Genomic DNA, 21172 nt, shown 5'->3' with positions numbered 1-21172 from the left:
TTAACCTAATGAACATGTTTTTGGTCTGTGGGAGGAAGCCGGAGTGTCCGGAGAGAACCCATGCATGCACGGGAAGAACATGCAAACTTCACACAGAAGGACCCTGCCCGACCCGGGGATCGAACCGGTGACCTTCTTGCTGTGAGGCATGCACACTACCTGCTGCTCCACCGTGTCAAACCACAACTTTTTGCACTTATAAATAAATAAACATATTAATAACTTTAGAGGTTCTGTTAGGTGTATTTTTTTTAACCTTTTGACATAACCAGGCTAGCTGTTTCCCCTTGTTTCCAGTCTTTGTGCTAAGTTAAGCTAACCGGCTGCTGCTGGAGAGTGGTATCAATCTTCTCATGTAACTCTTGGAAAAATAGCAAATAAGCATCTTTCCCAAAATGTCTTTTGCTCTCAAATAACAATATCAGCAATGGCCTCACAAATCCAATGTTGGCACAGAAGCTCTGTGCTGGTCAGGTAGGACAACAGTTATTCGGAATTAAATGTGACAAGACATGGAAGGCACCCACAAAATGTGCTGGACTGGGATGGAACAAAAAGATGTAAAAAAAGACAAGATGTCAAGAAAATTTGTGCACACTTAATCTGCACATACTGTAAATTAGCAGTTGACCTTTAAAAAGTATGATAACTGTGTTGCAACCACAATTGACTGAGTGTAATCTTGTGTTGACACTATAAAATGGAAGTTCTCGCAGCCCACTATCTGATTCTGAGACACTACTCGCTGTCCAAATGTGTTATGATACCTGATTGTTGGACTAATTATATGTCTCCTCAAAAAGTCAGTAAGTAGCAGAGTATCAAAGTCATGTTGGTTGCCAGGAAAAATTTGACTGAAGGTCTTCAGGTGACAGGCAGCACAGGGTCTGAGAGGTGTTTTTGGATTTCAGTCAGCCCTGAGGTGATGTCCAGGTTCCCTGGCAGTGAGGGGTAGCGGAGGCTGCCGCACAGCCTGGGATTCTCCATAAGGGAGGATTGTACTGATGGCTGGGGCAGCTGCGGAGTCAACCCTGTATGGGTCTCGGTTTCAGGGGTGACGGCCATGAACATGGTGTCATCCGATGCCACAGTCACGTGGATACCACTGGACATTGACTCCTGGGACTTCTGAGAGAATTTTAGGTCTGTCTGGGTAGAGCTCTAGAGTAAAGAAATGCCATACTTTACATTTTGTTCCTTAAGTAAAAGGTTAGAAATGGATCTCTGTTAGCAGCTAACACAGTGACTGATAATTTCTGTACAAGTTTCACTGTATCATTTGGTATTATTCCATACCTTTGTGGGTGCCCTGCTGTCCATCTGTATGGTAGAAATGGGGTACATGCTGTGCAGCACTGGTGTCCCAGTTCCATACATGCCAGGCGAGTCAGTAGGGAGGGTAGTGGATGATACAGTGCTGTAAGCAGGAGGCACAGGAGCGATCTGCCTCTGGAGAAGCTGTAGAATAACGTTGATGTCGGCTGTCATGCGAGTCTCCAGTCTGGTGGAAATAAGAGACAATGAGAATTGCAAAGGCTTTTATGGCCTTTGATTAGTTGTATCAGAAACAGTATCCAAAAGTCTTCTTTCCAAACCTCACCACTGGTCACAAGCATTGGCCTCAATTGTGATACTTGATAAGAGAAAAGTGGCCTCAACATCAAGTTGTTCCTCCTCTGCATTGAGGTTTGGTAGTTTTAGAACCTAGCATACATCCAAGGAGACCTAAAAGCACTTTGAAGATCCATCAGGAGGAAAAAAGGAAACAATTTGTTCACTGCTATACTTTCCCTGCTACCATAACCCTGATCCAGGACAGCACATTGCATCTTTAATGTACCTTGGTCTTCCAGACAGGTTCTACTCAAAACTGTCCTCATCTCAACACTTTCTGAGTTACCCACTGCTCATGTTCTGCTGAGAGCATCATTAAATTCACCTGTTGAGCTGTGAATGTAAAACCTCAAGTCGAGACTCTAGCTCACTGGGCCGTTCTTCTGTGAATGGTGGTGGATGGTATGAGTTGCGAACTGAGGAAGATCGCCAGGCACGATTGGAAAGCTGTGGTGACTGTCGGTCTGGCCAGTATCGATACATTCCTGGCACATTCAAAGATGAAGCTGAGGAAAATATAGACAAGAAAGTGGTGAACATAACCATTTAAGTAATGGGAATGTCCCAAGTGTTCAAAGATACAAACAAAAAACAATATATTAAAAGCACATTGAGTTTTGACCTCATGGTGCTGTAGAGCAATGTTTTAAAGCAAGAATTATATTCAGTGTGAATGTATGGCTGCTGCATGCACCCAATGAAAACTCCATAAGCTACTTTTAACATTGAAGCCTCAGTCCACTATGCAACATAAACATCTGTGGTTAATTATAGCATGTTTGAAACTTCAAAACACCAGGCAAACACATCCTATATTTCTTTACAGCACAATTCAAGACTCATATCCATCTACCTTGGTGGCCGAGGTCCAACACTGGTTCTCTCCCCACTGTGGGGCCACTTGGGGGTAGCAGCTGCACTACTGAGGGGGAGTAGTCCCGTCTGGCATCTTCTGAAGGGTAAAGCTCTACTTTGGCACCATGGGCAAGAGGTTTAGCCAGGTCTTCACTTGACTGGGAACACGGGGATCCGCAGCTACAGTGGTCATCCCAGTGGGCCCGAGGAGGTGAGCGACGATGACGGAAGGACTGAAGGGGGTACGAGTCTTCATGATCAATTCCATCTGTTCACAGGAAGGCATTCAATTACACTTTTATTTTTCAGGGGGTGAAGAATCCAGAACCTAGAATGGCTACAATGGGGGTTGAAGAACAGGTCAACAATCCATTAATGGGCATTCAAAACTGTGAATGTGATTGGACACCGGTAAAAACAAACAAACAAACAAACAAAAAAAACCAAACAAATATCAAATACAGCCACTTGTGCACAGCTTAGCTGATATGTTCCAGCACTGCAAAAGTGTTAAACTGGGCTCTTTGTCTTTGTTGGTACTAACACATTGACCAACTCTACTGACTTCTTCTCTAGTAAGGTTCAAATTATTCCCCTGTATCTCTTACTAACACACCTATCTCTTGACGCATAACAGTTTAATCTTTGCAGGGCCTTGTATGCAAAAGATTGGCAGCCTGACTGATACCAGATATCTCACCTGGTCTGATTCTGCAGTCCAGGGAGTGGATCCTGTGTCTTGGCTTGTGGTGATAAACAAAGTCATCACCAGAGTCATCCGTTGTTATTATTGGTGGTACTTGGTCGGTCTGATGAACACAGAAAAAACAGGATCATATACAATTTCTAAATTAGTCTACAAAGGTCTCCAGCCTGATGCAAACCAGGTATGCTGTGGTTCAGGGTCTGCACATGAACCCCTAGACTACCGAGAGGGTTTTAAGCTACCAGTACCTAAACAATATTAGCAGTAGTTCCATTCAAGGTCTCTTCTTTTTTCTTCTAGTAGGAATGCTAATAATAATGAAATATGATAATATATTTTATGTGTCAATGAGGAAACGTGACATTAAAATTGTTAAGATGTGCATTTTTTTTTCCAGCAATTAACTGCCAACATACATCTCTGAGGTCAAATGTTATCTCCAGGTTCCTCCAGAAGTTGTCTGCAAAGCTGGGGTAGATATCGAGGACCTCCAGCAGGTCGTCCCTCAGTATGCGGTGCAGGTCACAGTAGGTGATGGTGTGGACATCTGAATTGGACTTCCCTGGCTCGTCATACAGGTGTATTGACTCCCCAAAGATGTCATTCTTTTCTGCAAAAACATTCACATCTTTTATTCAAGTAGATGATGTTTTGAGGTGACCACAATCAAATGGCCTATGGTTGGATGGCTTTACCTAATATGGCAACTACCACATCATCCCTGATGACTTGAATGGAACCACGTGAGATGAAGAAAAGAGAGTCCAGGATGTCTCCATAGTGGATTAGAATATCTCCTGGAGGAGCGTGGACTGTCTTGAACCTCATGCCCAATGCACGCAGACAGGCTTGACTGCCTCCATGGAAAGCCTTGCAGTTCTGTAGCAGAGATCTATTCAAGTGCAAACAGATATCTGCCTGCAAAGACTCTGGAAATCCCTTCAACACCTGTATATGGGAAGACAAGATCATCAACATATCAGCAATAAGATTAAAAAAAGTAGGACTTCTGACGAACACAATAACACACAATCGTGTCACTTTTTACTTACAGCGTTCATGTCAATGCCATTTGTGTAGGACCAGGCATGCTGAAAATACTCCTCCAGCCTTTGGCGAAGGCTACCTGGGATTTGGTGGAATCGAATGAACTCTTTTACTCGCAACATCTGGGTGTGGTACCGGGTTGTACCGGAATACAGTCGCTGGATGATGGCTGACACATTCCCAAATATGCTTGCATACATGAGAGCTGAGGAGGAGCAATGAGAACATCAAGATTACAACAAGGCCCTGGGGATTGTGGCATGTCAACTGCAATATTGGCTAGTTGTGGAAATGGGCAGAGTTCATGTTTTGTACAGTTAGGACTATATGAAAATTATGAGGAAGAGGTGGTCATAAAAGGGGGAGAGAAGGGGGGCTGAATTTATAGAAATAAGATCAAATGCAAAAAAAAAAAAAGAACAAAACAATGAACATTCTTATTTCAATAACATTATGGTTAAATGTTAAGTTTGGGGTCTCTGCTTGGTTATTAATGGTAAATACCATTTACTGTTTACATAGCATATACTGTTACATTATTCTGAGATATTGGGGGGAGGGTCTGTGAAATGTGAAATTCAGACCCACCTGCCCACCCCAATAATTTTCATACAGTCTTTAACAGTCCCTAGCAGTGTTATACAACTCACAGCCAATGACCATGACACAGATGGAGAAGATCTTCTCTGAGTTGGTGTTTGGAGAGACATTCCCGAAGCCCACACTCGTCAAGCTGCTCAAGGTGAAGTAAAGTGCAGTGACGTACTTGTCTTTGACTGACGGACCAGAGCTGGAGTCGCTGTCATTGTATGACTTGCCCAGCTGCTCAGCCAGGTTGTCCAACCAACCGGTCTCCGTGTATGGCCTCTCCACAAAGCCAATGGCATACCAAATGCAGGCGAGCCAATGGGCAATGAGCACAAAGGTGCACATAAGCAAGAAGAGGACAGCAGCCCCATATTCAGAATATCGGTCCAGCTTTCTTGCCACGCGGACCAATCGCAGCAGCCGAGCTGTTTTCAGCAGGCTTGTTAGTGTTGCCATCTTTGGTGTCCATTAACAACAAGGAAGAGGAAATTAAGCATTGAAATAGCCATTCAATTTACAGTAGCTTTAGAGAGCTTCACACTTGAGGACAGTACAACTATGAAACAGGTCCTCCTTCAAAGTAATTTTAGAATGTAAACTGGGCTGCATTTGAATATTTTTTTGTAATATGGGGCAAAGTTCTTACCTCGTCAGAGCCAGATCTGAAAATGAGAAGGTCAAAAGGGATCGCTGCGAACAGATCAATTGGGAACCAGCCTTTGATATAGTGCTTGGCTATCCGGCTCGGCTGTGTGACCACCTCATCGTTGTGATCCACATACGTTGTGCGAAGGTTGATGACTATATCAACAATAAACAGCACGTCCACCAAAAGGTCCGCCACATTCAGAGGGTTACACGTGTAGCCACAACTCCTTTGATGTAAATCCCCATGTTCATCTAAGAGGAAGGCAGCCGAGTAAGGAGTGAAAACAGCTGTGTAGAGGACCAGGAGGAGAATAATCCAGTCCCAACACGCCTTGAACGGGCTGTAGTGAAGCAAGATCCACCATGTTGTCTCTGGCACCTGGAGTTTGTATTCAGGCAGTACATCAGACTCCAAAGAAAGCACCTAGGCATAAAGAATACATCAGTTTGCTGCCATTCTCCCATATTATTACTTACTTACTTAACATTCCTTCAATTATGTATCTTCCTTGCTCAATGTTTAGAGCAATGTTAATGGATTTTGGGAAAACAATACCCGTCCAGAATGCAAGCGAATACTCTTACATGAACCAAACTCTTCTCACTTTGACACAAAGCAGATCTAATCTTTTGCTTTGAAGTGCATTCCCTGTAACAGTATTTTCAAGACTCTTTCTCTCTGAGCTAATTTCTAACCAACAGACCTTTCTAGAAGACGTACTGTTTCGACCAAGTTCTCTGTGGAGGCTGCATGCTCTGGTTTTGCGACCTTGTAGGTCCAACAAATCCTTGACCATCCTGTCATTGGTGACTCTCCGCGGAGGCAAGACTTGAGTAAAGATCACATCCAGTTAGTAGAAAAATATCTTTAGGAGGAAGCTAAAGCAATAGTGTGCTGTAATCAGACATGCCAGAGCTGACTGAGTGCAGGGTGCTGGTGGGCTGGTGGGCTGTAATGATGAGTTGGGCGTCACAGTCACATAACTGAGTTCATGTGCTGCCACAGTACTCGTATTCTCTTTAGCCCAGTTTCAAATTAATATTTGCTGCCCTGATGAATCTCATTAACCTTGCAAACACATATATCTGTCAGGTAGATAAATTAGATATAACAATAGATAGACCATCAGATGGACACTCAGGAATCAACAAGTAACCCCATGCAGCAAGGTCACGGGTCGTTGCAAAAAACTTTCCTTGCCTTTGTTTCGTATCCACCACACACCATCCCACAGAGGCAGTGATGCAGAATGTGGAGCCCCAGGGCTCCAACAGTGACAACAGTAGGTCTGAATTGAACTGTGGCTCAATGTAACTTTGCTTTTCACACCCAGAAGGAAAACATCCAGCCACCGAACCACCTACTGATTTTTCCACTTGTGGGTTAATTAATCGCGGTCTTCCTGGAAGTCTCTTTATTTGTTAGCAATCAAAACATGACTAAAGTGAGCTTATTCTTGATGGGCTGAACATGGCAAACAGTGAATGCATCATGCAGCGTTACGGTTACAGATTTTTCACTTGAAATTTGGTGGTGAATGGTCAAGTTCGTTCATTTTGAGCTCTCTAATTTTGGACTTCCTGGCTCTCAGCCAGCCAGAGACTGAGCTCATGTGAGGTTCTCGACCCCGTACCTGCGTGACCTTCTCTGTGACGTTCTGAGAGCGGTCCTTCACCTTGGAGGGACTAAGCAGCTCCATCCTGGGAGTTGGAGGCGAGCGGCATTCGGGGCCCCTGCTGCCTGGTCCCCCACTCTTCATAAGGTCAGAGTCAGACATGGAGCTCTGATGGCCTATGGTGACAGGAAACATGGTTGTATTTACATTTAAGCCAATGAGATCCTTTTTTTTTTATTTCTTTTCTCTCATTTTGGACTTTTTTTTCTGCCTTTCTCTTTCATTTTCTAGAAATATATTCAGCCTACTACTAATATTACTGCGATTAAGAGTGTTCAGTAACACTATTAGCTACATTGCTGTACTCATGATGCAATGTTCTTGCTATATTGGACTTAGATTTGCCTTGGAAAATTTCAATATGAATGCAAAAAAGGAAGTACTCAGTGACAACCCCCTCCTCCCCAAATTCCTCCCTGCTCTGATTTCCCAGAATGCCAATCAAACTGTGCCCCTCCCAAAAATACTCTGCACTTGAATACTGGATAGTCTCAATAGTTGTCTCACAGTGTCGCTGCATTGGGAATGCAGCAATTACATCTCTGCTCTCACTAGTCAGTCAAGGTGACGGTAAATAAAACACAACATACCTGATTTCAAACCAGAATGTCAGATCCTTCTTGGTCTTGACCACTAGGCAGCCATGACTCAAATATCCATCCTTCCAGACACTTTTTTGGAGTGCTTTCAAGAACATTCACTCTCCCCTTTCATGGTTCATATTGAGGCAAAACAAATGAACTTCTTTCAATCAGACGTCAATGTTGAACTCTCCACTCTGGCACAGGGCAGAGGACTGGCCTGCAGCTCGCATGTTGCCGCGCAACATTCGCCAACACTGGAAACCAATCAATGCCATGCTATAGCTGAGAGGAAGTGGCTGGGAAATCGAAGACGAGCATTGATAAACTGAGCAAATGGCCTCCGAGCCATTACACTGGACTCCCCCGTTAACATCATATTACCATTTCAGTGTTCCTGTATACGGTTCAGTTTGGTGGAGTGGGTCTAAAATATAGTTCAGGCTGTGACATACATGACACTGTGGTGTGAAAAAAGTAAGTTGGTGGCTAAAGGAACAATGTCCGCTCGATATGTTGCATGCATACTGTTGATGGGGGGATCTTATTGACTGCAATGTTGACACTACAGTAATATGAGGGGGTAATGACCTGTGATGACATTGGCTCAAAATGTCCTTCAGTACTAACCTTCAGCAATAATTCTGTCGAGTCCCCTCGACCCAAAAAAATGTTCTTTGCTTCTTGTTTCTTCACTTTAATTTTTTAGCTTCACTGTGCAAAATGATGCACTTGTAGAGTTTGACACTTTATATCTGAGATGAGCAACCACTTCTCAGCCAATCACGGTCCAGTTGAAAACTTTCGCTCATGTCATGTGAAATCTTCAAACCTCCATATGAAAAACATGTTCGTATATTCATAGATTTTCAATTATGACAGAGAAGCTATCTTGTTGTCTAGAGGGGACCTTTAAATGATTTTATTTTCTGATCCTTGTCCTCAACAAGTACAAGTGAAACATGCTTGAGTCCAGCTGTTAATGAACTTCTGGTGAGTGCTTTCTGACAATCCAACATATTTGAGAAATGTCTGTTTGCATCTTCACAAGGACCATCATTTCATTTCACGACCAAGTTTTTTTCCCCACACACTCATATTTCCATAATGATAATGACGAGTGGTACAGGGCATCTGGTGACGTGTCGTTTCTCTGCAAATTCGAATATTCCACATAATAGATATTCAGTGTCCAACAGGAAGCAGACTCAGCTGTCCACCTGGATGTTGTCCCACACTCTAACTATGTCTGGATAGTCATGGAGGACTTCTATTAGCCTTGAAGCCGCATCCAGCTGGTCCTGGTTTAGAGACAAGAGGGTGCGGGGAACAAACTCCAACCCAGCAGACGTAATCTGCATCCCCAGCTCCTCCAAAGAGGCCCGCACTTTCCTCATGTCCGTCAATTCACAAATAAACTGAGGAGACAAGAGCAGATGGAAGTATTAGGGAAAGGTTTTACAAATGTTTTTGATGCACACACAAATATTTCTTAATTAAATAAATGAAGCAGAAATACACAAACACATGTACTTATACGTTGCAATTTTCATCACGTGACTGCTTGTCATGTGTGAACATCACTGCATTTGAGCGTAGGTTTCCTGAGACTGGATTCACAAATGCATGTTTCTCAACAGGTAATATCTGTAGCCAATCGGATGGCTCCTTCCGCTTCAGCCACATATTTCTTTATATCTGGATTTGTGTGCATTAAAACATATTGATGTGGAGGAAGCCATTTATATATAAATCCCCAAAACCAAGACACAAAGATGCCTCTTCATGTCTGACCTGCAGGACGGGCTGCTCCTCCTCATCCTCAGCCTCTTGGACATCTTCGGCTCCCGCCTCAATGGCCAGCTCCAGAGCTCGCTCCGTCGAGAGGCTCTTGCCCGGCACCACCACCAACCCCCTCTTGTTGAAGTTGTTGCGCGCTCCGTCTGACAGCATCCCTCTGTGGATGAGTGCAGAATTACACCTCTGTGACAACATGATGATCACTTCTGTTTAAATGCATACACCACATATGGGTATTTGTTCTTATTTGATATTTTTTATTGTATGTACATGTACACTTTCAGGCATTCCTTTCAGACCAGTTAAACAGTATTTGTGTACAACTAGTGGTGTTTGCTTTACCATTGTTTAAGCGGTGTGTGAAAACACATGAAATGTCTGCGTTTGAGTATTTCAGATACACAGTAGAGTAATCGGAAGCAAGTCCTGACCCGTTTCTGATTAGCAGGCGTTTAATGTCCTGCAGGCTGCGTGAGTGGTTGTCAGTCAAGACCTCCATGAGCAGCAGACATCCACCAGGCCCCCGAGCTTCAAATATGTACTGGGACATTGGTTTAGCTTTTTCCTGCAGAGCCAGGGGAAAAGACAGGAATGAGAATCTGTGTCGACGTGTATTTAAGTTTTTCACAAGGCTTTTGCTGGTCCAATACCGCACTAAGACGTTTCGAGCTGTTTTTTGAATTCACGTTTCACCCGCTGGTCTGAGGTAGTGTGTTGGTAACCTACCGCATTCTTGATTGCAGCCTCAATCGACGCTTTGGGCATGTTCTTGCTCCTGCACTGGTTCAGTATCTGGGCTAAGTTTACATTCATGTCTGGGTTGGATCCACCCTCTGCATGTCAAAACAAAATTGAAATTAGCGATAGCTGACAAGAAAACACACCAGCTGTGATTGAAATGCATGATTACCCTGAGCGAGTTCTTGTCTCACCTTTCACAGCTAACTTGATCATCATGCCAAACTTCATAAACATCCTGCCCCGCGCATCATCCTTAGGTCCCTTGATGTGCTTCACCTTTGACCACTTGTTGTGTCCTGCACACAAGGCGGAGCACAGCTGCAGCGCCCTGACAGGAGAGGTCCTCCACGGCGTGCACGTAAGGCATGAAGCCAGCGGGAGGACGGACTCCACCTGGACCGGGAACCTGGCTGACGTCGCGGCCAGGGTCCTGGGGCGCAGGGTCCGAAGAGCCCACAGCACCGCGGCCCCCGCCATGCCCTTCACACACACAGGCGAAGAGTTATTGAATTCAGTGCTACTGTCACATGTTTAACCTGCTGTACATGTGGAGCAAAGACTGTTCAAGAGCCGAGCTGGAGGCTTCCGTCTGCAGGAGAAGCAGAGAATCAATCGTTTTCAGATCGATAAATAAATTAAACAGCCCGACGTTTGCTAACTTACAGTTTCGACAGTCGGCACAGCACGCAGCAGCTACTGTCCTTGTTGTGAACCCGGCACTTCCTGGTTGCGATGACGTCAGGAATCGGCCTTTCAAAATAAAAGATCAACGAAACAGCACGAGGTTATAGCTATACTATATATACTGTAAGGTTGTTCATGGTCGTGGAAACGTCATATAAGTGTATGTGACATGCTTTATTCTTTATTCTCTTTATCATGAATGTTATAATCATTACCAGAGTTTAGTTGCAAAAAAGAAAAAAATCAATTATTATTATTTAATAGATGTTAAGTTGTTGTTCTGTAAAGTGTGTGCAATAAATGTATAAATATGTGCAGTAAAATATTTGTATTTAGATAATATTAAAATAAAATGATTCTGCTGATTAAAAAAATAGCAAGCATTTTTGGGCACTGGTTACCAGTCTTTGCGTGTCCAATATTCAAATACTGCAGAAAAAGTACATGCAGAATTTGTTCTCTGCTTATAAAGTTGTCATTTCTATACATGTATATCTATTCTCATACATGTCGTTCCTATTGTTTCAAAGCTTCTGTCTTCATTGTAAATTGTATTGAATGAGAGAAATGTATTATAAATCCTGAACCATGGGAACCTGAAATCTCTTGGAGGACCCGTGGGTGTTTCTGGTTGAGATTGGGAACCACAGCGGAATACCGGCACACAACTCGGACATCTGGTCCCATGTAATTTGTCTATCTGTAACATCTGCTAGTGTCAGTGTCAGAGATATTAACACTGTAGAGATTATACAATAATAACAATACAATAACTAACTGGGACAAACAGTAGACAATGTGAGTGTGTCCTCCAAAATGTCCCAGCGTGGGAAATGGAAATGAAATGTTGGTCTCTTGCCATGGGACCAAAGTCTATTAAATCATACTGCTTCTATTTATGATGGTGGGACATAATAATAATAGACTTATGACCCAGTCTCTTGTCCTGGATTCAAAAAACAAGAACATACTTATGTACCGAACCCTTGAGCAATGTTTTTGTGATTGATATATACGGAATTATCACAAGGAAGGTAAAAGCTAAGACCACTTTGTCTGATAATGGGAAAAAACTGTATAAGGAGACAAGTGTGAAAAACAACAAATAAAACAGACAGATAGGATGACAGAGACAGATGTCCACACCAGGAGCACAAAGAGTTAAGTGAGATGGAAGCCACAGCCAATCAAGGCCAACCCATCTCTGATAGGCAACAGTCCAAAGAACTGTAGAAGGAGGAGATTTCTTCCACAGAGCTCCCCTCTCCCTCTTTTCCTGTCAGAAACCTTCTCACACCAGTCTGGCTGCTACATGGTCCCTCAGACCTGATCAGCGATGTCCACTGAGCCTCAAGGAGAAGACTGGAGACAGGAGACATTTTGAAAAAGGATGTCAAAAGTACGCAAAGCTCAAGGAGATATCTACAAAGGCAGCTCTTATTGGCAGGTCAAACCCAAACAATCACTTGAGAACACCAGGAGCACTGATGAGACACCAGAGGAGAACTGTCCTTAACTGCGGGACACAAGTTCCTTCAATGCAACCTGAGGAGGACAAGACGATCTGATGTTAATGAGACGTCCCGTTCAAGACGACAGTTGAAAAGACGTCATGTTATCTGCACAGGGAACAGCTGCCTTGGCTCTTTTCCACAGTGCCCTAATAGTGAGTGCACTGGTAAGTGTGTTTGAGTTATTTATTACTTCATTGACTGATTTATTGATCACTTCATTGATTGAATGTTTTCCTTTCAGAAATCTATTTTAGTTTATCAACAACATTACTTTTCACTTTGCTTTCACTTGAAGAATTTTTCTGTTTTATAATTTGTGCAAACTTGACTTCTTCTGAATCTTATGTGATTGGAATAATATTGATCTTCTCATATTTGTGGAGGGATTGGTGAGCATGTGATCTTCTACAGAAAATCACCAACTTACATAAAATGCACACTGTTAGAGCTTAACTCTCAATCTAGTGTAAATGTATCAAAGGATGCTTTTTTATGCTCTAAATTTAAACTTTTCACACAGTAGCATCATATCTTACACTATAATATGACCCTGAGTCAGAAATAACACTCCCGTACTGCTGCACCTTCAGCCAAATCCAGAACATTTCATATATCTGTGACTCTCTTTGATCGTTTGAATTTTGGACATAAATTTATCTCATGTGTCGGGAAACCTGCCAACATTCACCAGCAAGGCGGACCATAGATGGGTGGTGCAACTTTCTTCCCTTTTTAACAAATGTGGTGACGTTGAATAACTTCTTTCTAGCAGTGCTGCTGAGGAATAACTTTTTTTCCTTCTTTTTTGAGTAGTTTTATATATTGTATAGTTTATTTCCAACTGTCTTCCGAGTCAAATCAGGTAACAATGAAGCCCAAAATGACCTGAAAGCCAAATAACTATTTATTGACAATAAAATAGTCAATAAATTATGGGATATTTGGCAAATTTGCCTGCAGAACCTTATATCCAGATGGGAATATTGCCTTGAAAAATGTAACGCACACACTCTTACAAACGAAAAAGAGTAGGTCTCTTACCTACTCTTTCTTTAAAAAGGCCACTTGGGGTTATTTTTTGAGGGAAAAGATGTTCAGATAAACACCAGACGTCTCCTTGACTGAAACAAAAACCTGTAAAAACAACAGCATCAGCAAAACCAAAGCAGAAACCCTCAATCTCCACCATCAGAGGCCACCTGAGATCTGCTTTACCTCACCAACCTCCATCATCTCTGACCTCTTTAACCTTTCGCCCACTGAAGCACAACCCTCCTGCAGCTCGAGCTGACCTTCTCCTGTGCCTGAGCCCCATCTCTTCATCTTCTCTCAGGTCGATCCTGAGTGTCGCCCTCAGGCAGACTTACAACCTCCTGCTCAGTCAGCCTGAAAATCACTTTACATGAAGCAGAGGGCTGTGAGAGCAAATTCAATTATGACACAAAGCCGAGGAGATGTCTAAACCTGATTGTTTTGCTAACACTCCCTGTCCGTCAGCAGAATATCCTCCCGTCCAAAGAAAAGCGACTTTTCCGTATTGACTTGCATGTATTGAATTATGCCGCATGTCAATGTACTTTATTCGTTTTTGAGGATGTTTTGTTGAGGCACAGGTAGAGGACTTTGTCTGGAAACCTGAATATCTAATTAGGGCTATCAGTAATCGACATGTGTTTAAATGGGATTGTGGACAAAAACAGACACACACACACACACACACACACACACACACACACACACACACACACACACACACACTGTAAGCAGTGTCAACATGGCTAGAGTGTGTCCACAGTCCACTGCAGCAACAACAAGTGGTTTGAGCGGCTCAATATGTCTGTATTGACTTTGGCTGAGAATCTCCTCCCAAAACAAATCACTGTAGGAAATGATAGCCATTCAGCAATCCGAGCGCTACAATGCTGGAAACTGTTTGCCCACCGGTGATTTGTTTTTAATGGCTTATACCAAGAATGTTAGTTATCACATATCCATCGACATGACTGGGTCCAGTCTAAGTTTTCTGACGTTTGCCAGGAAGACGGCTGTGAGAAGCAGTGGTGGAAGAAGTACTCAGATCCCTGAAAACTCTGTAAAACTCTGCTGAAAATTGGCCCTTATGACAGATTAATTATCATATTGTTTACCTTTTTTACTACTTCTTTGTATACAGTTTTTTGCTCAGTGGTTCCTAACCTACAGATCTGGTCAGTTAATCTTTGGACTTTTCTTTCTTTTCACTCAGTCTTTAACAGTTAATTGAAACAATCTGAGAAACCACTCTTTGGTGGCTTACATGGCTTTAAAGGGAGTGGAGTTAAGTAAGAGTGGATTCTGTCGCCATCCAAGGAAAAATATCACTTCACCCTCAAATTTCACAACCCAAATTTCAATTTGTCCAATATTTTGATTGATGACCAATTATCTGAAAACTAACAACATTCCCATCAGCCACCAGAGAAGAAATATAAAGTAGTATAAAATGGCAATATTTAAGTACAAGTATCCCAACATCTACTTAAATATAGCGCTTGAGTAACTTTTCTTAGTAGCTTTCTGGCCCTGGTGAGAGTATTCACAGTCACAGAGGAAACTCCAGTGGACAGTCTTCTCCACTGGATCCAAAAACTTGTTTCTGTCTCTTTCCTTGGACTTTTCTGCCTCATCATCTCTCTCACTGCTCTGCCCTAGCAGGCAAACAATCCTCATGTGAGTTCTCTAGTTGCTAGATTTGCTGGTATGTTGTGAAATGCACCTGGGAACACAAAGCAGCTTGTGTAGACTAGCCCTCACCAGCATGGACGAGGTGCAGAGGACAAGGCCCCCATGTGGCCAGCGGCAGCCCCACCTCTGGACAAAAAAGGGGCTGGTGAGGCATCATCACATACCGCACCCTCACACAACTATTTCACAACACCTGAAGGCAGCACATCAGATCCATGGGAGAGTTTTTGGTTGACAGATGTCCGTATTGGAAAGAGACTTTAGAGAGACGTTTATTGGGAAACTTCTCATGTCTGTGGGCACGTTTGAGGCTTTGACAAATACCAAACAACCTACTCACACCCCTGCAGATGCATCATTGTGGTTGGGCAAACGACATTGTTCTTAAAGGATTACGCCTTCAGTTCTTTTACAGTTTACTACAAAGCATGCCTACCTTACGTCACAGCTAATTAGTATGGCATCTTAAAATTTTAGGTTTATTTGTTTTGCAGACATATGGCAGTAGCAGACGTTGTGATGTAGTTTAAGTAAACGAAAGAAATGCATCCAAAATCTAAAACTGCATAGTGTGCATTTGAGATGCTCAACAAAAATGTTCTGTATTCTGTCATTAAAAGGCTAAAACTGACAAAAAGATGTATATAGACCTTTAATGCATCACTAAGAGGTTAGTGAACCAGCCACAGCAGATACATGATAGGATTCATCCTGCTAAAAATCTGTTAATTCACCGTAATTACCTAACTTTTCTGTACATTTCTATTTCATGCCATGCACATAGGAAGAAAACCTGCTTGCTTATATTCCACATACAACACTGTAAATGCATATTCTGCATGTTTGTCCTAACAGTTTGACGTCTCTCTTTCATCCACCCGCTACAGATAGACTCTGATGATGTCATCACGCGAGATGAGCAGATCTACGTCCTGATTGGTGCTCACGCCAAGTGTGAAAGGAACATCCAGGCACAAATGGCCCTGGCTAAAGGTTTGTGTGCTGCTTGGTTATCCCATCATCAAAACGTCACAAGGGGACACGTAAGCTAAACGCCTTTCCCCAGGGGGAGAAAAGCCCTTCAACAAGCACATCCAGCCTTAGTATAAAAAAACACAAGAGGCCAGTGAGTGCATGTCCAAATATATAACCAGAAACGATATTTATGACATCAATTATTTATTTAGGATCAGATATAACACCAACTAATGTCCTGTTGACCAGTATCTGTGTGATTACAGAGCTGAATTTAGGTGCAGACAATAGCGGGACGTTTTTCATTCAGATTATGACGCAGAAGCTGATGATAAGTTGCTTCAATGGTCTGTTTGCAGAGAAATTTGATTTGAAGACGGAGCTGCAGTCTGAAGCCTAACAGAGGCACACATATAATACAAAATACTGAATGAATTATTACATTACATAGCTTATATTGTCGGAAACCATCAAAGGGAAAATGTGATACAGGCTCTATTTTCTTGAATCACACAAACACATTTTCATGCATGGTGAGTGCTTCAACTTCTGATACTTTAAAAGTATTTTGCTGACATCAGACTTGGTATCAACAGATAATCAAAATCAATAAAAAACGACTTAGGGGCCTCCTGACTCCTTGGGCTCCTGAGCCTGTGTCAAGCCTACAGAGTCTGTAGAAAAGCCTAAGCTAAATCCTCAAATAGGTAACAGCTGTTTCCTTTTATTTGTGAAGAAGGTGACTGCATCCCGGAGTGGGACGGGATCATCTGCTGGCCACAGAGTAGAGCAGGTCAGCTGGTGTCAGTGCTGTGTCCAGAGTACATCTACGACTTCAACCACAGAGGTAGGAGAGCTCAGGAGACACTAACATGCAGAAATAACACAGCAGCTTTGTCATGATGAGTGTTTTTATATATTTCTACTGTAGCACAGTCCGTTATGCTAATGTTGTGACTGTATCCTGCTCTGCTGTGATGCAGGACAAGCCTACCGCCAGTGTGATGCATCCGGGAACTGGGAGCAGGTGCCCAGTATCAACCGCACGTGGGCTAACTACACCGAGTGCACCACATACTTGACCTCCAACCACAGGAGCCAAGAGGAAGTATGTACATGTGCGTTTGTATTGTACACAGACACAGTGTGTTCTTGTGGCTGGTTGAACGTGTGTGTTTGTGCACTCGTACGGATTGATGTAAAAGAGAGGAAAGGTCCAGGCTGCAGACTGTCGCTGTGTTTTCTCAGAAGTTGAAGTAGAATTACTCCACACATAATGATAATGAATAATGACAATATTCTGTCATCTACTAAAATGTTTCAGATGTGTTTGCAAAAAGTGTTAGAGATATCAAATCAGTCTGAATCCTGCAAATGTGGGTTTGATCTTCCCATATAAAATATTTTCAGTCACTGATGTTTCCATAATAATGATAATGATAATGCACTGCTGGTGTTCTGTCTCTATGAATATGCACACATGCATGGTCTAAGTGTGTTTCTATTTTGCCTCAGAAAGTGTTTGAGAGGCTTCATCTCATGTACACTGTTGGCTACTCCATTTCTCTGGTGTCACTGCTGGTGGCAGTCTCCATCCTCTGCTATTTCAAGTAAGAAACAGAAAACTTCAGTTATATTCAATTGAGAGGATTTGTTCAAAAAACGGGATTTTTTTAATACTAACTTCCCAACATCTCTCTCTTTCCAGGCGTCTCCACTGCACACGCAATTACATCCACATTCACCTCTTCACCTCCTTCATATGTAGAGCAGTCAGCATTTTCGTGAAGGACGCTGTGCTTTACACCATATCTGATGACAGCAATGCTGAGCCTGAGTTCACTACACAGAGGCCCCATATGGTAAATTATTATTGGGATGCAAGACATGCTCGCGTACTTGTATGTTATGAACTTTAATTTATGTTATTTGCTTTCTTGGCAAAAATGACATGAGAGCATTGACACCACTCTGTCTGTGTGCTAAATATGAAGCTACAGGCCGGTGGTTAGCTTATCTTAGCATAAAGACTCTAAAACTCACTAATTAACATGCTCTCATTTCATTCATTTCATCTGTGAAGCAAAAGAAGTGTAAAAACGACCTCTTTTCCCAGTCTGTATGCCAAGATCAGCTAACTGGTTATAGTTTCATATTTAACAGACAATTAAGGGACTGACAGTGATCTTCTCACCTAACTCTTGGCAAGAAAGCAATTGAGTGCTTAAATGTTGAATCCTTCAGGAGGAAAACATAAATCCCAGTCTTTCTGACAATACATATTACCATATATTTTACACAGAGCTAATACACCTTGCAGCGTTTTATGACCTGACTGAATGTTTTATTTACATGCTGCTTTGTGTCCTCAGGCTGGCTGTAAAATTGCTGTTACTTTCTTCCTTTATTTCCTGGCCACCAATCATTATTGGATCCTGGTGGAGGGGTTGTACCTACATAGCCTCATCTTCATGGCCTTCCTCTCTGACAAGAACTACCTATGGGCCCTCACTATAATCGGCTGGGGTAAGCAACATCAGACCAGACACAGTGTTGTCATGTATGGAGCTAACAGTGAATTAACAGACTCACTCTCTCCGCTCATCTCAGGTGTTCCAGTTGTGTTTGTGTCCATTTGGGTCAGTGCACGAGCCTCGCTGGCAGACACGCAGTGAGTCATGTGATGCGTTCACATGTCTGATATTTACACGACACCTGTATCACAAATTCTTACTTCAGCTTTGCGTCTCTGTCTTCAGATGCTGGGACATCAGTGCGGGAAACCTAAAGTGGATCTATCAAGTTCCCATTCTGGCAGCCATTGTTGTAAGAAAAAGTTCACATTTTGACACTATTAAATGATATTTGACAGTTGAATATGGCCTCACTGTACCCCTCTGCCCCTGTAGGTAAATTTCCTGCTCTTTGTGAACATAATACGTGTACTGGCCTCTAAACTGTGGGAAACAAACACTGGTAAATTGGACCCTCGGCAGCAATATCGGTAATTTTTCATTAAACCCTCCAAGAATGAAAAGCTGAGAAGACTGTCTTTTGTTACATTTCTTCCTCTTAGTGTAAAATTCTCCTATAAATCTTTCAAATGACCGTTGGCTGCCATCCTTTGACAAGAAACATAATATCACCACATGAATGTTTCCACTCTTGATCTGCAGGAAGCTGCTCAAGTCCACATTAGTCCTCATGCCCTTGTTTGGAGTCCATTACATGGTGTTCATGGCCCTTCCCTACACTGAGGTCACTGGGCTGCTGTGGCAGGTGCAAATGCATTATGAGATGTTCTTCAATTCATCCCAGGTCAGCATTCATAAACAGCTCTGCAAGCAATAACTAGACAAGATGGCAAATGAGCATGTTGTCGAAAATGTCCAAGTATTGCTTCTTTTAGGTAATAGAATACAGTTATGTTTCCAGTATTTAGATGCAATATATTTACAAAATTTTTTCCCTTTTTAACAAGATCTCCATTTCATCTTTCAGGGCTTTTTTGTGGCATTTATCTACTGTTTCTGCAATGGGGAGGTAATGAAGCTGTTCAGTTTTCATGAGTCGACTCAGATTTTACAATGAGACAAGAAACAAACAGAACTTTCTGTTTGTCTCCTGCCTGTTTTCAGGTGCAGGCGGAGGTAAAGAAGGCGTGGTTAAGACGTAACCTCACATTGGACCTTAAACAGAAAGCCAGGATAACCAGCAGCGGTGGCGGAGGCAGCTGTTACTACGGCGGCATGATGTCACACACCACCACCCACAGTGTCAGCTTGTCTGCTGCCAATCCCAGAGCTCTCTCCTTCACTGGAGGTGTTGTGGGCTCAGGTGGAGCTGCTGGTGGAGGGTCAGGGGTCTGGCCGACACGCCACAGCTCTCTCCACCCACAGACCAGCCTGCCCGGATTTGTGCCCGGTGATACTGAGACCACCAGCCCCCAGCAGGAGCTAGCTGTGTGGAAGGCAGGGGGGACAGAGTCTGGAGTTTTTGCCAGGCATGCCAGGGCCAGCAAAGGAAGTCATGAGTCCAGAAGTCAGGAAACATTTCCACAAATCTCTGGAGAAGAACCAGACAGCTACTTAACTCTGAAAGAGCTGGAGACCATCTTGTGATTGTTCTGATAAATGTCCAACTGAGCTAAAATTAAGTACTGGACTCGTGCAGATCAAACCAGATGAACCAAATTTCACTGAGGGAATACAAACTGACAAAATGACACTGAAAGGCCTTTACGCATTAAGACATTCCAGATCAGGACTGTGTTTGACGGTTTGTGTTGTACTATAATCTCATCTCAAGCTATAGACACAATCTCCAGTTGGATATCTTGCGGATCTATTTCATTCCTGTCAGAGTGCATGAATTGTACATACATTTTACATGCTTTCAACTGCTGTGAAGAGGTGATGCTGCAGAGGACAGACCTGGATGTTTAAACAGGGACATATTTGTCTCCCTCTTCACATCTTTCCTGTGTTGGATTTTCCAGGCCTGACTGGCTGACCCAAGTTTAAACTGCACTTAGGTTTGTGTGTGTGTGTGTGTGTGTGTGTGTGTGTGTGTGTGTGTGTGTGTGTGTGTGTGAGAGAGAGAGAGAGAGAGAGAGAGAGAGAGGGAGGGAGAGAGAGAGGGAGCTGCTGCTGTCTATGAATCTGCTGTAATCATCGCTTTTCCAAATATTGACCTCCATACATATAAGCTGCACATGTCATCATGCTGTATGATGGAGGAAGTATTATTCCAATAGTTACCAACCTAACTGCCCACATTTGATTTTTTCTAAGAGTCAGTGTTGTCCAGACAGTATGTCTAGACAGGTTGGGTCTCTCCGTGCACCTTTGTTGTTGTCCATGTTGTCTACTCAGCCCTATTTATCAGTCTGACAGGAGCCTGAGGGCTCATGCACAAACCTTTTGCCCATCTCAGGCCAGACCCCATGCTCCCTCCTCCACGTGACCTCTGCCCCCAACGCCCTCACAACACTGTCCAGAATTTCACACACTCCCCTCA

At 43.0% G+C, this 21172-nt stretch overlaps 3 protein-coding genes across 4 annotated transcripts; 1 reads left to right on the top strand and 2 right to left on the bottom strand.

Annotated features, from left to right (window-relative positions):
• Positions 1-432: 432 nt before the first annotated feature.
• Positions 433-7158, bottom strand: kcnh6b (potassium voltage-gated channel, subfamily H (eag-related), member 6b). Its single transcript, XM_070990544.1, has 11 exons — positions 7093-7158; positions 5457-5882; positions 4873-5266; positions 4228-4427; positions 3866-4123; positions 3592-3780; positions 3170-3278; positions 2468-2737; positions 1940-2120; positions 1297-1501; positions 433-1161 (listed from the first exon to the last, which is right to left on the bottom strand). The coding sequence occupies exons 1-11, from the start codon at positions 7156-7158 to the stop codon at positions 865-867; spliced, it is 2595 nt and encodes an 864-aa protein (XP_070846645.1). The 3' UTR covers positions 433-864.
• A 1250-nt stretch (positions 7159-8408) lies between these two features.
• On the bottom strand, positions 8409-10981 carry taco1 (translational activator of mitochondrially encoded cytochrome c oxidase I). Of its 2 annotated transcripts, XM_070990372.1 has the most exons (6): positions 10920-10981; positions 10448-10736; positions 10242-10348; positions 9947-10080; positions 9510-9672; positions 8409-9133 (listed from the first exon to the last, which is right to left on the bottom strand). In XM_070990372.1, the coding sequence occupies exons 2-6, from the start codon at positions 10731-10733 to the stop codon at positions 8924-8926; spliced, it is 900 nt and encodes a 299-aa protein (XP_070846473.1). In that variant the 5' UTR covers positions 10734-10736; positions 10920-10981; the 3' UTR covers positions 8409-8923. The 2 variants fall into 2 exon arrangements, with proteins under 2 accessions (XP_070846473.1, XP_070846472.1); XM_070990371.1 differs by lacking the exon at positions 10920-10981 and having other exon boundaries at positions 8610-9133; positions 10448-10917.
• A 1255-nt stretch (positions 10982-12236) lies between these two features.
• pth3r (parathyroid hormone 3 receptor) lies at positions 12237-20334 on the top strand. Its single transcript, XM_070990370.1, has 13 exons — positions 12237-12618; positions 16066-16171; positions 16890-17000; positions 17137-17261; positions 17669-17763; positions 17862-18015; positions 18526-18679; positions 18764-18824; positions 18913-18979; positions 19063-19157; positions 19330-19471; positions 19655-19696; positions 19792-20334. Exons 1-13 carry the CDS (start codon positions 12553-12555, stop codon positions 20272-20274), a joined length of 1701 nt encoding a protein of 566 aa, XP_070846471.1. The 5' UTR covers positions 12237-12552; the 3' UTR covers positions 20275-20334.
• The last annotated feature ends 838 nt before the right edge of the window (positions 20335-21172 follow it).

This window comes from Chaetodon trifascialis, chromosome 21 (assembly GCF_039877785.1).
Source record: "Chaetodon trifascialis isolate fChaTrf1 chromosome 21, fChaTrf1.hap1, whole genome shotgun sequence".
NCBI classification, from domain to species: Eukaryota; Metazoa; Chordata; class Actinopteri; order Chaetodontiformes; family Chaetodontidae; genus Chaetodon; species Chaetodon trifascialis.
This window is presented reverse-complemented; position numbering and strand designations above follow the sequence as displayed.

Excerpts from the sequence above, each read along its gene's own strand:
- kcnh6b (XM_070990544.1), bottom strand. The coding sequence starts at position 7,158 with ATGGAGCTGCTTAGTCCCTCCAAGGTGAAGGACCGCTCTCAGAACGTC. Across the intron at positions 5,883-7,092 it reads TCACAGAGAAGGTCACGCAG|GTGCTTTCTTTGGAGTCTGA; the intron begins GTACGGGGTCGA and ends CTTTATGCCTAG. Across the intron at positions 2,738-3,169 it reads GGACTGCAGAATCAGACCAG|ATGGAATTGATCATGAAGAC; the intron begins GTGAGATATCTG and ends TCCTGTGAACAG.
- taco1 (XM_070990372.1), bottom strand. The coding sequence starts at position 10,733 with ATGGCGGGGGCCGCGGTGCTGTGGGCTCTTCGGACCCTGCGCCCCAGG. Across the intron at positions 10,081-10,241 it reads AGGCTGCAATCAAGAATGCG|GAAAAAGCTAAACCAATGTC; the intron begins GTAGGTTACCAA and ends CTGGCTCTGCAG. Across the intron at positions 9,134-9,509 it reads AGGAGCAGCCCGTCCTGCAG|TTTATTTGTGAATTGACGGA; the intron begins GTCAGACATGAA and ends TTGTCTCCTCAG.
- pth3r (XM_070990370.1), top strand. The coding sequence starts at position 12,553 with ATGTTATCTGCACAGGGAACAGCTGCCTTGGCTCTTTTCCACAGTGCC. Across the intron at positions 18,680-18,763 it reads CCTCACTATAATCGGCTGGG|GTGTTCCAGTTGTGTTTGTG; the intron begins GTAAGCAACATC and ends CGCTCATCTCAG. Across the intron at positions 19,697-19,791 it reads ACTGTTTCTGCAATGGGGAG|GTGCAGGCGGAGGTAAAGAA; the intron begins GTAATGAAGCTG and ends GCCTGTTTTCAG.